Source organism: Oculina patagonica, chromosome 2 (genome assembly GCF_052425735.1).
Source record: "Oculina patagonica isolate OP01 chromosome 2, crgOcupat, whole genome shotgun sequence".
Lineage (NCBI taxonomy): Eukaryota > Metazoa > Cnidaria > Anthozoa > Scleractinia > Oculinidae > Oculina > Oculina patagonica.
The window spans coordinates 46,091,726-46,109,820 of NC_135759.1; the positions used below are offsets into that span (position 1 = coordinate 46,091,726).

Genomic DNA, 18,095 nt, shown 5'->3' on the forward strand with positions numbered 1-18,095 from the left:
ATTGAATAGATGCAGCGTACCTGCGCAGATCTTCAATCCAGTCTCCACCACATGCATTTTTGGGACATATTCCCCTTCCATTTTTAATAAACTTGAACTCTTTAGGTAAAATTTAACTTCCGGCATTAAAAACAGCCTTAAACAGATAAAAATACAAATAGTCTTCATAATTTGCTGCCATCAATAAGTCTTGTAGGTCTGCAAATTCCCAAGGCAACTCGGAAATATTGTACCAGTTGTATTACTGTTGTCGCACAATATCTAACATAATACTCTTTTAAGTCTGACACTTATTTAAATAACTTCACTGGTTGATGGAATCCGAACCATAAAGTTCAAAGTTGTTGTCGTGGCGCCCATTTTTGTGGTTAAAATTAACGGTGCTCAGGCGAATCCGAAGCATTTGAAACATGATAAATGGGAAACAGCTCTATTTCCATTATGCTCAAACTTTTATCAAGTCCACGAACAGGAAGCCATTAGCCTCCAATTTCGATCACGTTTCAGCGTGAAATTTCGAGAATCAAGCAGTATCTATTAACATTGATCACGACATCAAAAAATAACTGCATGTCGAAGTTTCCTTCGAGCCACCTCATGGTATCTGTTTATTATTCTATGAACCTTTGCCTCTTTTCCAAGTAAGAACAAGAAACTTAATCAGTTTTGTAACCGTGCGGTTAATGTTTGACCACCTCTTTTAGTTCTTTGGCTAGAGAGGCACGGCACCGCACAGTAAATCAAAGTGGCTACGAGCCACTAAACTCGGAAAATAAATTAGGAAACAAAGAGGAAACTTTTACAAAGATTTGCCACACTGCAGTTAAATCCACTCTCGACACATAACACCCAAAACATTTGAGGTTTTTAAAAATTGTTGATGAGAGCACTCGGAAAATAAATTAGGAAACAAAGAGGAAACTTTTACAAAGATTTGCCACACTGCAGTTAAATCCACTCTCGACACATAACACCCAAAACATTTGAGGTTTTTAAAAATTGTTGATGAGAGCACTCGGAAAATAAATAAGGAGACAAAGAGGAAACTTTTACAAAGATTTGCCACACTGCAGTTAAATCCACTCTCGACACATAACACCCAAAACATTTCAGGTTTTTAAAGGTAAAAGCCTGTTCCGGCAAGTTTGTGGCCAAATATGGAACTTTTTTTTATTATAACGAACACAGAAATGCTTTGTTAACACTTTCGCTTTTATCCCGCTCCGAGAATATAATTTATCACGCGCAATGCGTGACGTGTCAAGTGTCAAATGTCACGTTGAATGTCAAGTTGCGTTCGGGCAACAAGTTTTTAGGAAAATTAAAGGCCCGGTTGCCCGAGAAAAAACTGCCGGACAATCCAGGAGAAAATTGAAGTGTAAGAAATTAATTTTATAAATTTGAGAAACGAAAAAAAAACTCCAAATAGCCCTCTTCTGATCGATGAATTGAAATCCACGACACTAAATCCATTTTCGTGTTGTCTTATAACCCAGACCTAACTTAATTACGCATGCAAATTTGTATGCCTTCGAAATTTTCGATATCTGGAAGCTTTGGAATGCATTTCTTGCTTCTTCTTGAATGAAATTAAATTCTAAGCAAAGTTTAATTTAAGTTTCTTTCATATTTCAATCTAAGTTCGGGAATATTGACTTTTTTTAAGTGAAGAGATTTACGCATCTGTCTGGGAATTATTTGTTTATTTATAGCTGCCCGAGAAAAAACCGCCGGAGAATCCAGGAAAAAATTGAAGTGTAGGACATTAATTTCATAAATTTGAGAAACTAAAAAAACTCCAAATAGCCCTCTTCTGATCGATGAAATCCACGACACCAAATCTGTTTGTGACATTTTTCGAACAGCTTTTAGCAAATTACGAAATATCAAAAGCGCATTTAATTTAAAGATCATACGTCCTGTGAGTTTTTTACAAACTTCAAAATCCAATATAGTAGAAGGTGGGTGGCTTACTTTTTTGGCCCAGACCATGAAGCGTTCATTCCGAATAGTTCGTGTAGTGCAGACTGTGGTGCATTCTTGCTCCGCCTGATCGATACCTCGTCGTCCAAACACATCTTGATGGCCGTGATAAATACATCGCCACTTTTAAGACTTTAAAACCCATTTGTTCACTTGAGCATTCTTGAGCACATTTTCTGATCGTTTGTGAGGTCTTCAAAAGTGTATTTTGAACAAAGGTGTAGCGAAAGGAACAAAATTTTAGCGTCGGACTCCACACGACAGACGCCATTTTCAGCTCCTGTTGTAAACATGTACTGCCGCCTTTGTTCCAACCCTCTCCCCCACATATATCAACAAGAGACAATGGCCCGACTTTGTGGACAAATCAAAACCTAGCAGGGGAGACAGGGGTAAACATGTTTAATTCACTTTTAATGCGGATTTAATGCATAACATTAATTGTTTAACGGGAATGGAGTGACATACAAACCCCCACTATACCTCATGATACCATGAGGTAAAAACTAAGCGAAAAATTGCATTTATCTGTCGTTTTACTCTCCAATCTTGAGGTCACTTCTCCGCTGATTATCGAAACTGAGCTATCTATAGCTTGCTCTGCTATAGGACAGGAATTTATAATTACAACAATGTTTATGGCAAAAGATAGTGATTTTGTGCAACCAATCAGCCAACCAAACGAAATAGGCTAAAACGCCATTGATACTAAAAAAAAGACCAGTAGATACGCATTGAAACTATAAGCATTAACTTATAGCATTTGCGTCATATTTTCAACAGCTCTCTGTAGAGACAAGTTCACCTTCTGCAAGGAATTCGTCAACTCTTTACTCGTCAACTTTATACTCCTTTTACTTGTAAAAGGCCTTTTTGACTATTTCTGCAAACAATTTGAGGAATTGCTGTTTACTTGAACCTTGCTTAATCCCGCAAGAGGTCATCCACACCGGGCATCCACACAGCAAAGCCCATTTAATAATCAAGCGATATCCCTCAGGCGACGCAAAACTTCCTGTGAACAATGAACGAAGATCTGTCGGTATCTTCTCTTTCTGTCTTTCGATATTCGCTTTATATACCCAGGTTGTCAAGTAACATCGTTCTCTTGCAGGAAGACGTGTAAGCTTGTTTTCTCGCTGCCGCTTGCTTTCAGTATTTTTTCCGCGCAGTCTTCAACTTCTTTGTGTCCAACGCCCTTTAACTCTTTTAACTGATCCTACGAAAAAAAACATATTGTCCTAACCTTTACAACTTTGAATAAAAAAACAAAATTAAGCCTTCACTTTCAGCGAAAACAAACATTGAAAACTTCCGAGAAGCAAATAAGAAAAATAAATAGAGAAGTTTCAAGTTCTTAGAAACCCCATACACAATGTACACAGAAAAGTGAGTGGCTTTTTATTAACCTTTCGATTCTAGGGTTTATAGCAACAGAAACATAAATTTATAAATGTTTGCCTAAGTGTTGTAGCAACATACCTCAACCTCTTTTCCACAACACCTTAAGAGAGTAAGCAAGCACTCGGATGTTTTAAATTTCAGTTGCTCATGAGCTGAAATGTAAAAAACAAATGTCAAACAAAACAATGTTAATAGAGATTTCCTATGCTTTACATATTTTAGATACAGTCGAACCTCTCCGTACGGACACCTCTCTAATACGGCCACCTCTATTACAGACATCCTCCGATGTCCCAATGCAACAAAATTCTCATATATTTTCTTTAGAAAAAACCTCTTTAATACGGACAACGGGACACTAAATCTCGGCCCCTGGGAGCAAATTCATATAAACTTAACCTCTTTATTACGGACACTCCGGTGATCAGGCGATGATATTTTGTGTTCGTAATGCAATTTTCTGTTTGTGGTTACAAAAACAACAACGTAACACTTTTTATTCATATTAATTAAACGTTCTCGGATTTGTGCTCAGTGTTAATTTTGTAGCTGCAGCATTGTGTTGCAAAACATTTCGAGTTACTAAATACTTTAAGCTGTCAATAAAGTCAGAAGTGACATTATAGTAGTGACCTCTATAATACGGACACCTCTATAAAACAGACACTTTGCTCTTTCCCCTTCGGTGTCCGTATTAGAGAGGTTCATCTGTATAACAGCTAGAGACCAACACCCGCCGTCTCTTCTACCATTGTCCTAAAAGTTTCGTCGTTTGTCTGTATTTACATTTTGTGACGTTATACTCTGAAAAAGTGTTTTGCAAGTATTTCTAGTCATAGTGTGACGTGTAGAGAACCCCAAGCGCAGTGCGTTCCCGCCAAAAGATGACGGGCGCACCGGAAGTCAAGTCCACTGTACATTCTTTCATAACAGTAACCTCGTTGTCATGACCACATTCTTGGTGAGCGAATTTGCGCGGAAGTCTAGTGACTAATTTAAAGTTCTTAAGTAAACACACCTTTAGTTGTTAAGTGAGCAGAAGAGTCCGTCACATTAACGAGCAGCTTCAAAAGACACTTTAGGATTGTTGAGCTGTGATTAGGAATCCTACAAAACAAATCACACGAGACAGGATGAGCACGAGTATACAACACAAGCTCCAAATGTAACAAGATGTGCGTGTAAATCAGTCTTGCTTCTTACTGCGCACGCTTGACAAATGCACTGCTGTCCAAAAGAAACGTGGCTGTCTGGAAACATTGCGTGTTAAACGATAGTAAATTAATTTTATTTAGAACGTATAACAATGTGCAAATTGCATGTTATTCAATGAAGCTACGATCGCGTTAGCCTCAAGATTATTTAACTATTACTTTAAGATACAAGGCGCGTTATGTTGTTCGTACCTCGGCCATGCGTGTAGCATTGTGGTGTTTAATGAGTCCAAAATGGATAGCCGTGTCTCTTCATCGGGGTAATCACTCACTTCCAAGTACGAGACTAGAACTCTTAAAAGCCGCTAGGAACATAAGAAAATAATGCACAAAAATAACTACACAAGAGTGATGCGCATGCGAATTGATTCAGCCGCCTCATACCGCTCACACCAATAACGGATTTTTACTTCACTTCCATTTTTATTTAATTGTGGAACTTTCTAAACCTGTATTCAAATGCGAACACTGCATCACCCGGGGATGTGAATAAACACTGCAGCGCACTCCCGTCGCCTCTAAATCAGATATTTCTTGCTGTCTCGTAAAATTTGACAAAATGGGGCGTTCATGATGAAGGGAAGCAGTATGTAAATTGCGGAGTTCTTCAATCAAATGCTGTCTTACATTACAGTGTACCTTAAAGTGACGCAGTATTGTTATTCCCATGTGTTCAATAAAATCTCTTAGATGTCTTGCATACGCCTGAAGGAAGAAAAAATAAGAAAATACAATTCGACTAACGCCTGGAAGAGGGCAACAAAACAAGGTTACGAGAAAAGGCAAGGTGTATAAGGCGCCTTGATTTAAACTAATTCTCGCACCCGATGAATTGTCGATGAACTGTTTTTGTAGACCTATTTCCATTTTACTAGAGTTTTTGTTCGGCCTATATAAAACAGTTAGCTCTTATAGTTTTGGCACACGGATGACAACTTTAAGGGCTTCACGACGAGTTTTCTCATAAGAGTCGCCCCATTCTTACACATTTTAATATTTTTAACTTCCATTTTAGGTACACTGTAAGGCTTTTAGCGACTTTTTAATTTTTACTTTTTACTAGGGCCTCTATTGATAACAGTTTTTATTGTAAAAGCTGATGGAGTCACCCTATTGAAATATAGGCTTACTACTTTCTCTTAAACGCTCAAGAAGGATAACTGTCATTTAGTTTTACAGTACAATATTAAAATAACTAACCCTTCTCATCGCAATTTTGCTTTCAAACTCCATAGATGAGAGAATAATCTGAAAAACACTGTCGCACTTGGTTGTCTGTTAAAAAAAAAACTCAAAATGTTACTGCAATGAGCACTGCAGGGGCACAGCCTACAGTAGAACATCAGAATATTCCCATTCAGAGACTGTACTACTGTCAGGAACCTGGAATACGTAAAATTCCGGTTATAAGCCCCCACCCCCGCTTATACGCCTCCCGGGTTATAGGCCCATCCACCTGGAAACAAAAAATACATCCGATAATAAGTCCCCCGGAAATAAGCCCCCCTCTGCCGGATGACAGTACTGAACAGGGCTAAATGTTGGTTGTGTTACTATGCGTTTTCAACTTAAAAACCTTTTCGATCAACACTCCCGTGGATCGTTTCGAAACGTTTTTTTTTTATTATTCCGCTTATACATGTAAGCCCTCCCGGATATAAGCCCCTCTGCTTATAAGCCCACCCAAAACCCCTTACGACGTTGTATAAGCCCAGGGCTTATAATCGGAATTTTACGGTGCACATGTCAAAGAGGACTTACTACTATTTCTTCCTATAAAGTTTTATCAATTTTTCCCCGATTTAGCATTTAAAAACGTAACACTACATGTCTATTGTAATTTTAGGAGAAACAGAGATATATAACTGCAGTTGAATTGGTGCGACTCTAAAAGTAGGCCAACATCGTTCTTGGAATGATCCAAAAGCAATTTAAGCGAATCAGTTGGCAATCAATCGCCAAGAAATGTACACCAGTTTGCTGAAAAGTCCTACAGCTGTAAAGAAATAGAGCAGCAAAAATAACATCGAATCTCACCTTCCTTCCAAACTTGGGTTTGGTTGGAGATGGCTCGACCACTGCCAGGATGCTCAGCAGGCAGGGATGAAGAACACTCACTAGGGAGGGGTCACTAGTGTACACGTGACGCTGTGCTGCCTGGCAAATGACGTTATAAATTATGCGTAAGTCAATAAGAAGTACCGGTAATAAGAATACATTTTGACATCATAAGTTATGTGAAAGTTGCAAAATAAAGAAATATATTTAAAAAAAGAAATTGATCACTCAGAGACCAATGCTAATTAGAAAAAAGAATTCGGAGTTTTTCCCAGATGGGAAACTATGACCCGCTTCCACAAACCATTTGGACACTATACCACTGAACTACAGGAGGCTCGTGGGAGCTAGGCCACATAACTAGGTTCCATGAACTCCATAAACCTATCACCTTCTGCAAACCGGTCGGACGTTCGATCATCGAATGATCTACCAAGTGCTGTGGAAGATAAACTCCTAAGAGCTAGGCTATAGACATTATCTTTTTTTCTTTTTAAATAAAAACAAACATCGTTGCCTGAATTTGTTGGCTTGCACTTAAGCAGCCTGCCAAGACAGTCAGTGTATGAGAGAGAGAAGGGTCCGTTTCGTAGTTGGCTTTGATTTCCAAATTCGTTTTGAGGCTCAATGTTTCAAAATTCAGTGTATGATGCAGTATGTACTGTCAAGAGTGTCCTAAATTTTTGTTAAGAATTTTCTTGCCAAAATTTAGTTCAACTTACGTTCAAGTTTTAACAAAAATAAAGTAAAGAAAAGCTACATGTAGATTTATACATGTAAGCATTATCATTTATACTAAGAAACTCTTGTTTTACAACATTCCTTTGCATGTAACTCGCACGCTCAAAATAAAGGTGGGAGAAAGGTTCTTTTAACTGATCACAGCCATATCCAAATATAACAATATCAATTGAATTAAAGTACAGATGACCTCAAAGAGAACATCAGCTCGTCCATACCACTGTAACTCTGCTGAATTCTAAAAAAGAAAATGAAATACAATAACATCAGAGAAAGTCATTTCAAAAACATCACAAAATCACAAAGAACTATCCTCAAGGTAAGATTTTAACAAGATCCAACATACCATATTATCAACAACATGTTTCAAACACTTAAAACCCAATGTTTTGCTCTCCATCTGTTTGTTAAAAAGAAAAGAAATTAAAAAAGCATTTTTTATCAGCCAGAACTTTCACAACAAGTGCCTAGTCATAATCATATCATTTAAAAACTTCATATTAAATACAACAAAACCACAGCTACACATGAGCAATGTTTCAATCTTATCATGACATCATTGTTAAGTTTGCCAAATGTAACAAAATAGTTAATCAATCTAATGCAAAAATATCAAATATTAATGTCCAACTAATCTAATATTTTTGCATTTATTATATGAACAATGATGTACAAGTAAAACGGAAGACTTGAAATTGCATATATATGAAAAGCCTTTGAACAGCATAGGTCTACAGCATGCTCAGTGAGACTGCAGTGTACCTCATAATCATCAATGAGAAGTAACAGAGGAGACATCAGTTTAGCAAAGTGCTCTCCAATATAAGGATGCTGTAAACAAGGACCATAATCAATGTGATTACATCTTTGCTTTTAATTTGTACTTACGTATACATGAAGATATGAAATATATAACAGTTTTTAGTTACTGGTCAGACACACAAACATCAGGAAACTGGATCATTCTGCGTTGCGTTGACCGATTTGTTGACCCTTTCGCCTCATTCATATGCCCTTCTTAATAAAAGAATATATTTATTATTATTGCATGCTTAACTGTAATAACAGCTATTGTTATATTCCGTGAAGTACAGCAAATTCTATCAAGTTACATACACTCAATGTACACAGTGAGACCTACACATAAGTCACAAGGAAAAGTGAGGTTTGAACCAAAGTGAAATTTACTTCAAACCGAAAACATGTTGCCCTAATAATCTCATTGATTACCTTAACTTGCATTGTACACCACACTAGCACATGGCAGGCAAGTGGGAATTTTTTCCAGGTATCTTTAAGGAGCTGTGGTCTTAAATAGTCAAGTACATGTCTGAACAATCCTAAAGGAAACACTCTGTTCATTGTCTGTCTGTCTTCAAAGTTTTCGTCTTTGGCTGACGCACCAGATTCCGCGTCAACACTGCCACAGAGCAGTTCACACACTGATGAACACTGGCAGTACGTGCAAATCAAAGAAAGTAATTCTGAAAGAACAGAAAAAAACAGAAAAATATTTCACAACATTGCACGCAAATCAGCAAATCAGTAAGAGCAGGGCAGAGTCAATTTTAACCTTGTATATGTTGCAGTATGTTTTAAACGAATTTCAGGTCATAATGATATATCATTTTATTTTACTTGTCCTAGAAATAATTACCAGAAACCTTCATTTTACACATAATTTATACAAGTATCTGGTAGTCCATTTCATAACTTTAACCTTCCTTCTGAACTACTCATAGCCAACATCTCTCAAATATGCATGTCTGCATGAAGTTCAAAGTTACCGGTATGTTAGTTATTATGATTGTTACATGTGTGATAAGCAAATGGTAATCAAATGACAAGTCATATCAAGACAATAATAAAACACATGATATTGTAAGCTAAGCACTTCCCCCAAGTACTGGAATACCAAAGAAAAATTTATAATGCAACATATAATACAAAAACCCAACACTTAAACGCTGATCATAACAACAGGTGCGGCTTATACATGGAACTTTACGGTAATTTAATGTCTGACTAATTTTTGAGCCAAATAATTTATGAGGATATATTCCTATTTATACCATACCATAGAAAATGCAGCAAATCAGAATTCAGGAAAGCTGTTGTATATTTGATGGTATTCAAGTCAACCTTCCCATTGTGCACTGTTATCTTTAATTCTCAACAAAATATACTAAGCGTCAGGGTTGGAAATAACGGCCGGTGATCTGAAATTACCAATCAAATTTACCAGCCAAAATTTAATAAATTTAAAAGATAAATATATATTAAAGTGGTCAAATCTTTATCATTTGCTCCTTCACAAAAGATCACCCATCAATCTGATTTTTCTTATTTCCAACCTTGAGCGTGTTTCTATGGCATGGTAAAACTTTCCCACTTATTCCATAGTATACCACTGAAAGTGTTGCATAACTAGTACCAGTATACATCAAGCACTTACCATGAGCTGAAGTCTTTGATGCTGTACTTGTCCATGGCCGTGACTCTGTATGTGCAGCACATAATGTCACCAGACAGCAGCTGACCTTTTTCATGACAAACCTCCTGCAGCTCTGTGGGTACATAGAAAGAGTAAGAAGTAAGTAAGAAAGTGACAGTAATTTACATGTGATTTATTGTAAGTTAGTGATAAACTTGGGGCCCTCAGTTTCAAATAATAAACAGACACAAATAAACAAACAGAATAAACATTGACTGTTCCAAGGGTAATAATAATGATGATGATGATGATGATGATAATGATGATGATTACTAATACAGTAAAAATAATTAATCTTTAAAACAATGAGGAAAAACCAACTTCACCTAATGGTGGTTTACAGATGGGTCCTCAAATAAAAAATAAAAAAATCCAAAGTCAACAGTTTATATTTTGTTACACCTTTTAAAATTACAAATTAATAAAATTCACTCACTGAATCTAAAGTCATTCTACATTCTGTTTCCAGTTGATTATCATCCTTAAACAATGTCGACAACAAAACTTGACAAATTTTCATAGTAGCACAAGCCTTTGTTTCATACTTCATCATCTCTTCTTTGTACCAACCTAAAAACATGATAACAATTATACCATGAATAATTATTGTGTTAAAAACTAAAAATGCAACTAATTTAATAATTGAAGGGCTCGCTGCAAAAAGGGCGGTAGTGATTTTGGCCGAAAACGAACATGGACAAAACGACTCCAAATTTCGCATGTGAGTTTGTTTACGTGTGCTAAACATTGTCCTGCATTTCATTTCGCTGGTCTTTCCTTCGTTTTCGAAAAATAACACATGCAAAAAGACAAGGTTTTTGCTTGCACGGCGTCTTTTGACTTTTCTTTTACAAACCTTTTGTTTCTCAAGACGATGAAGTCAGCTAAATTTTTAGGGTTACAGTCCTAGCCCTAACGCAAAAGGTAACCCCAAGGCCGTAGGGTCGGGATTAGAGTTTCAGATTAGGGTTACAGACTTAGCCCTAACGCAAAAGCCTAGCCCTAACACACACACACACACACACAACAAAACAAGTTTAACACTAACCCCAAGGGATTAGGGAGTTAAGCCGTTTCAAGTTAAGTTTAGGATCAGAGTCAGCCTCAACCTTTTATAGATCGCGCCTTTAATGCAGTAAGCTTTCACGCCAGTTTGCTTGCAGCTAGCTTTTTCTGCAGTCTGTTTGCACTTATCTAGTTTTTGTTGTTTCGGGCAAGACTATTTTACTCTGTTACCGTTAGCTGTAATTTGCCGAGGTGAAAGTGAAATAAAGACTGATTGCTGATTGAATACGCTTGCTCGTGTTGTCACATTATACTAGTTTTGCTTTCAGTTGAGTGCCGCCGGCTTGCTCTCACTTCTATCTCCACTCTTTACATCATCACACATCTACATAATCACGCGAAAACAAGATAAACTTATGAGGTTTTCGTTCGCACGAATCGATAGATTGATTGATGAATATTTAATGAGACACAGAAAATATTTTGCGAAGGGAAGGCGCCCTGGGGAACATATAAAGAATTTTTTAAAGTCTAAAACCAGGTCACTTCTCGGCAACTTTGTCGCGGCAGCACCCAAGGGGACACTGCGAAACTCACGCTGACATAGTTCCCGACAAGAGATCTGTGTTTTAGACTTTATTACCGCTTGGCTCCGACGGCCTTTGTCAAACAACTTTCTCTCTCGAGCGCTAAAGAGCACTATTGTACAAAACAAAGGCCGAACATCTCTCATTTCTTCGAGAAATGCTGTGGGACTTACGGGTTTTCAGACTTAATGATGTCCTTCAACCGCCAAGCGGACGCACTCGCTCGAACGAACCAGTAGTTTATTTCCCCAAGAAAGGTGCCATTTTTGTTCTCTGTTCTTGAGCCACTAACATGTGACTTAAGACGTCACAATAGAATAGCGAGTCCCAGTCCCTCGCTGCCACCGCCTGGGAGCAAATTAAATATGAGAAAACATGGCGGTCAGCAAAGTTGGTTTCTGAAAAGCTGTTTTTACATCCCGGACGACTGTAATAAAGTGCCTCGAGGCAAGATTTGGACACGCGATGCGTGGAAAAATGTCTAGTGCTGGATTACTGTGGACAATGTAAGTTAAAAATCTTTTTCTTTTTGCATACGTTATTTTTCGAAAACGAAGGAAAGAACAACGAAATGAAACACAGGACAGTGTTAAGCACACGTAAACAAATTTGCATGCGAAATTTGGAGCTGTTTCGATAATGTTCATTTCAAGAGAAAATCACTACCGCCCTTTTTGCACCGAGCCCTTCAATTGATTTACTGACTGATTAAATAGATAGTTAGTTAAAGGTTTGTCGCTAACTGTGTTTTTGATGTTATTTTTCCAAGACGTTTCGGCTATTGCTAAAGTCTTCATCAGTTAAAAAATCAAAGCTTTCACACGCGATTTAAAAAAAGGCAACACATTAGCGCGCACTTTAAAAATAATTAACTGGTCAATCAATTGGTTGATAACAGATTCTGTGAGGGGTATTAAATACAAGAAATTATTAAAAACTAGCAATGGTATATTGCAATTCCTGAGTTTTGATTGGTTAACAGGCAATGATATATGAGCTCATATACCATTGACCACAAATATGGTAGCCAATACGCGTCAACGAAAACAACTGAGGAGCTCAAATATTGCAATTCTTTGGGCGTTTTTAATAAGGCAATTATTCCACTTGCGCTTGTTGGATATGAGATCGTTATAGCCAACTCGGCGCTATGCACCTCGTTGCCTATCTACCATCTCATATCCAACGCACGCTTGTGGAATAATTGTTAAATATTGAATTTGGAAAGCTGGCATAGTTTTGTTTACTGATTGTATTAACAGGAGGAGCAATTCAACAAACAAAACAAGCAACTGCTCAAAGGCAATCACACTCAACTAACTTATCCCATACTATGCAACCTTAACTAATGCACATAGATCATACTGCTTTAAACTGAGATTTACTTTGTACTGTATGTAACTGACCCCCTTCATCAGAGATGGTTGGTTCTCCACACTGAACTAACTTCTCAATAACTGCAGCAATTTTCTCCTTGTCATGGGCATCATCATCTTGGCCATCACATGATTTCACATAACTCTGACTTTTTAACCAGTCACTGTACTTTTTATCCAATAGCAGCTCCAAATTACCCTGTAGATAGCAATATAACACAGCATATATTACATGTCCCAGAATAATGTAATGTTATCCAACATGGGGCTGATGGACCCTGGAATGTATGAAACTGCTGGCAAGAACTGCCTTTTAGAGCAAGACTCTTGTTCCATCGAATAGTACTGTGCAAAATGGGAATACAATTTATTGATTAGTTCCACACATGATGTGTACTTTTTGAGTGACCTATTTTGTTTTATAAAATTTAAACCTACTAGCAGGCCTGTAAACCTGAGAGCTCTTTCCAGCATAACTTCTTTCTTTCCTTGAACACATGCTTCCCCACAAGTTGAAGTGCCTTAGAGGTGTTTTTCTTTCTTAAGTCTAAGCAGACACAGCTTAATTGGTCATATAAGATATTGCATGGCTCAATATGTCATCCCCCCTTCTTCCCCCCCCCCCCAACCCCAAGGCAACCCCCAGAACAACCCCCAAGACAAGTCTGGCCCTTCGTGCCTGGGGGTGGGAAATGGTTGGAAGCAGTCTTGTCCTGAGAGTAAGGAAACTAATACATAAGACCTAACCCTTTCAGTGTGGGATTAGAAGGTTGCATGAGTATTATACTCAACTCATATGGCTAATTTTAAGGGTTCAAGGGGTGGGGAGGGGAGAGTCAGGGACAGACTCGACAGAGTTAAATGTCAGCACCTTGATCTCACTTGAGGAGGGGGTCCTAATGTTGGTCATGACGGATATGTATCAAAGTTACATCTCCCCGTGTTAAATGGCATAACCTGGCCTATATGTATAAGAAGAAGGTGGCACTAGAAATGTTTAAAGTGGTAACTATGGAACACAGACTATCTTCTTATTTTGAGGTTACCAAATCAAGCAGGAGGGGAAATTTGCTTAGAATGAGACAAATGAACACTGAATTTGGCAAACAATCTTTAATTTTTAGAGGGCCAGTAGTCTGGAACAGTCTAAATGAAAATATCAGAAAACCTGTAAATATAAATCAATTTAAAGCTGCCATAAAGAAATGTAAAGCGTTGGACAATGTAAGTTTTATTAAAGGAACATGTACTAACACAAATAAAAACTTAGAAGATTTTGTGTATTTTTAAACTCTATATTATATTTTTAATTTTATTATGCATGTGTATTTGTATTCTAGGTAATTTTTAAATAATCATGTTATGTATATTTCAGTAATGCAGGGATGTAATGCAGGGATCCATATTCCCAGTCGTCCGGTCGTCCGAGACGACTAAAAAATCGTATGGACGACCAAAAGATTGGACAACTTAAGTTTGACTTAATGAAAAAAAAAAAACAATTATTAAATTTTCTTATGAGTTACTTGCGTTCTGACCACTTGTCATCCATTCATAACTTTTCGAAAACAGAACATAATTTGCAACTTTCTGTCGCGATAAAATCATAATTTTGGCCGCCATCTTGGCTGATGCGGGTTTTCCATCAATGAAATCATTGCAGGCTCAATTTTCAAGCTCTCAACCGCTGATATTTTGTACTGCAGCTGCATTGGCGAATACACGAGGCGATCGCATCAGCTGATGTTTTGATCAAAATTTGCCGATATCTTGGTCTGGCGCCGCCAGCAAAGAAAAATCAAAGTCTCTTCGAGATATCGACGTTTTTGCATGAAGTATGAGTCGAAGGTTTATCCTGTGCATTGTTCTTCGAACTTATCATTACAGTTTCTTTGTAGTTTAGTTTTAATTAACAATTTCCTATCTTCGCGGAGGAAATGCAGCCATATAATTTTGTCAAAAATCAGGGAAAAATGGCTCGTCCGCGCCGGGTATTTATACACATATTCCTTAACATTACACAAATAAACAGTGCAAATTTCACCGAGATCTGAAAATTCTATACTTTAAAATTGCAAGGAACTTTCGAGGCAGTCGATTATGGCAGCGAAATTAGAAAATGAAACAGCAAAATATGCGTTCGACGCTTTGTTTTTGCGACGCCATATTTGAATTGTTATAGGTAGACCGCTGTTCAATGTGTAGGCCGTATCGTTATGATTGCTCCACGAAAAAGCACGGAAAAAAAATACGGATATTTCCGACTACTGTCAGAGAAAACATTGCGCATATAATTGCGGCGTAAACAAATCGTTAAACTCAAGCTGCGTTTTGTCTAGGCTCTGCGAGGGTCGGATATCAAGACCCAGGATTAAACAAAAGCCATATATACAGTGAATGCTTTCGAATTATATTTGAAGATGAAATACGAAAGAATTTTGCTGTCTTTGACTGAAATTCCACTCGAACTGCGTAGATACGATCGCATGTTGTAGAGCGGATTCATGCGATATTGCTGTCAACGCGAGGTCTCGTCCCTAACGACCTAGGCTGATGACGAAATAGAATGGCAAGCATGTAGCAACCAAATTTGGCCTAATTTTTAACCGCTCCTAAGCTAAAAGAAGCCCCCATCTCTTGCATTTGTTTTAACTTAAATAATATCTTTGAAAAGAGCGAGTTTTTTGGTATGGTTTATTTCTGACGTTTGTAATTTTTAAACGATGTAAGTGCTAGTGATTATTTATTCGTGTTTTAGTTACGCAATCCATTGTTTGTGCGACGCTTTTTATAGATCGCCTTTCAGACACACGTGCGTTGAGATAAGAAAGCTGACATGTCACTTTTAAAATTGTTATATAACGTTTGTAAATGTGACAAGTCACGTTTTTTCCACGAGATCGCAAGTGATCACCCACAGCGGAAAGTAATCCCTTGTGAAATTAAAAAAATCCCTTGAGAGTTTACAAATATGTGGTTCCAAATTTTGTCCACATAACCCCTATTCTACGTTTTTAGCTTGTAAACAAGCAAAAACGTCGAAAAAAGCAATGTTAACACTTCAGAAAAACAAACTAAATATGAATAAGAAGAGCAAAAGCGTTCTTTTCTTCCGTGGTTGTAGTCGAAGAGGCCCTGGCTTTCATTTGTGCCCGCATCATACGCTTCCGCAACATCACAAGCCGCTTGGGGGCGTGATGTTTTGTGAAATTTGTAAACCGGCAGCCAAGGTAGACAAGTAAAAAGTCTCATTAACAAATACTTGTGAATCAAACTTTATTAAGGTGGCTCAACTGGATTTTCAAGTGTTTGTTTAAGTGTTTGTTTAAAGTTTCATATCCACGTGCACGACTTGAGCAAAAAATTCATTTGTATTAAATAGGACGCTCGACTGCTTTCCGAACAATTTTCCGAAAAATTTTCCGAAAAATGCTTACATTGCTTAAAAAAATGTAACAGCATTTGTCGAGCTATTGATGTCAAGGGCCTCTGTCCAGAAAACGAAAGCTATTATTCTGCAGATATTGTCATTGCTATTCTCACCCCAAGGCAGATTAGCATGCTTCGGAAAATGTTTCGGAAAGCAATCGAGCGTCCTGTTTAATGCAAATGAATTTTTTTACTGGAGTGGTGCACGAAGATATGAAACTTGAAAACAATACCCGTGAATAATGAGGACACTCGCTTGTAAACATGAAATCTGCGAGAAAAAATCAGTACATTGGAGGCCCAATTTTACTGCCTTAAATGTTTTCAATAAGCTTGAAACTTGCAAGCTTTATCAATAGATGACAAACCTCGAGTTTGTCAAATTTTAAAAAAAATTCATCGAGCGGTTTTTGATTTATTATCACTGTTGAAGGCATAGACCAAATTATAAACAAAAATGGCAACAAGAGCACCTGAACGCACGCTAATCAAATTCTTTTTTCTCGCAATCGACCAAAGCAATCCCCACCACTGTTTTACACACGATTTTCAATGAAATCAAACAACTGTAAGATGAAATTGCAATTCACAGGCGCGTCGTTTTCTTTAGATATTACCCCATTTTCACGTTAGTATGTTTTTGACTGTTTTTATAGCCCCGAAAACTTCATCCCCAAATATTTCGAAAACGCTCTCACAGAATTTGTTCAAACTTTGCCAACATCGAGGCAGCTATGTGTGGTACAAGCTCCTTTGAGTGATGTTCGTAAAAATCTCCTGGTGCAGAGTAATACGAGCAAAAGTAAAAGACGTAATGACGTCATTTCGTCGCTATGGCAACTCCGATGTCAATATAAAACTGATCATAAAAAAATTTCATCTTTATCTAATACAACTGTGGTGATCGTTTTTCGATAGCATTGTTAATGGCGACGTAGTTAATTCTCAAACTTGAGCAGTGTTACCCCTAAAAAATCCAGTTGAGCCACCTTAAAACAGATTCGTTGTCTTGAAGATTTCATGTATACACAGTGTTACATACATGTGATAATAACAAAAAAGTCAACTTTTCATTTACTTGTTGTACAGTCGCCATTCTTCACTTTTGAACGGCAAGTAAAATTTTGCCAGGGCAAGTATGTCATCTTGCATACTTGCCCGGCTGACGACTTGGAGAAAAAACGAATATGGATCCCTGGTAATGTCATGAAATTTTAAAGATTATAAAGAACTGTATAAGTTATTTTCTATTTTTTATCTGTAATTAAGTTTAAAGGTCCACATCAGCCCTAGGCTGCCATCTTTATAGACCTTTGTTTTCAAATAAAGTATGTATGTATGTATGTATATGTGTGTTACTAAGGCTCCCCAGTGTGCTAACTTGTCTATCAGGAATGGCTTGCATGACATGCACTTTGTCTGTCAAGACCCGTATGGAAACCAGTTTAAGGGAGGGAGCATTTCATTTACAATTGAGAAAATATAGTAACAACCAAAATAACTGTGATTTTTACCTTTTTCAGTAGAGTTGTAACTTCTCTAAACTTATCTCCAGACAAAAACGTCCTCAAGATTTGAGAGAGCTCTTCTTGTATCGTGTCGTCCGCCATGTTGTCAACAGTAAGGCTTGGCCACTAAGCAGCTATCCCGTGTAGGGACCGGTAGGGAAAAATTGAAAGTCGTTTTCGAAAACCCGCTCTTCATGAGTATGACAAAGAAAATTTTACTCAGAAAAAACGGTAAAAAACAAATTCAGAATTTACATTTAATGTTTCTTCTAATAAAGTAAAAGAGATTTTTTATT

The 18,095-nt window shown here is 37.4% G+C and overlaps 1 protein-coding gene across 1 annotated transcript; it reads right to left on the minus strand.

The window, feature by feature from the left end:
- Positions 1–52: 52 nt before the first annotated feature.
- On the minus strand, positions 53–17,904 carry LOC144644933 (TELO2-interacting protein 2-like). The gene is made up of 16 exons (XM_078504507.1): positions 17,806–17,904; positions 12,893–13,061; positions 10,331–10,464; positions 9,856–9,967; positions 8,631–8,884; positions 8,163–8,231; positions 7,747–7,800; positions 7,591–7,638; positions 6,639–6,758; positions 5,802–5,876; positions 5,241–5,306; positions 4,794–4,906; positions 4,406–4,494; positions 3,466–3,539; positions 2,491–3,202; positions 53–566 (listed from the first exon to the last, which is right to left on the minus strand). Exons 1-15 carry the CDS (start codon positions 17,899–17,901, stop codon positions 3,074–3,076), a joined length of 1,602 nt encoding a protein of 533 aa, XP_078360633.1. The 5' UTR covers positions 17,902–17,904; the 3' UTR covers positions 53–566; positions 2,491–3,073.
- Positions 17,905–18,095: the final 191 nt, after the last annotated feature.

Coding starts and splice junctions, on each gene's coding strand:
- LOC144644933 (XM_078504507.1), bottom strand. CDS start 17,901: ATGGCGGACGACACGATACAAGAAGAGCTCTCTCAAATCTTGAGGACG. Junction 7,639..7,746: donor AACATGTTGTTGATAATATG/GTATGTTGGATC, acceptor TTTCTTTTTTAG/AATTCAGCAGAGTTACAGTG. Junction 3,203..3,465: donor GTTGTGGAAAAGAGGTTGAG/GTATGTTGCTAC, acceptor TTTTTTTCGTAG/GATCAGTTAAAAGAGTTAAA.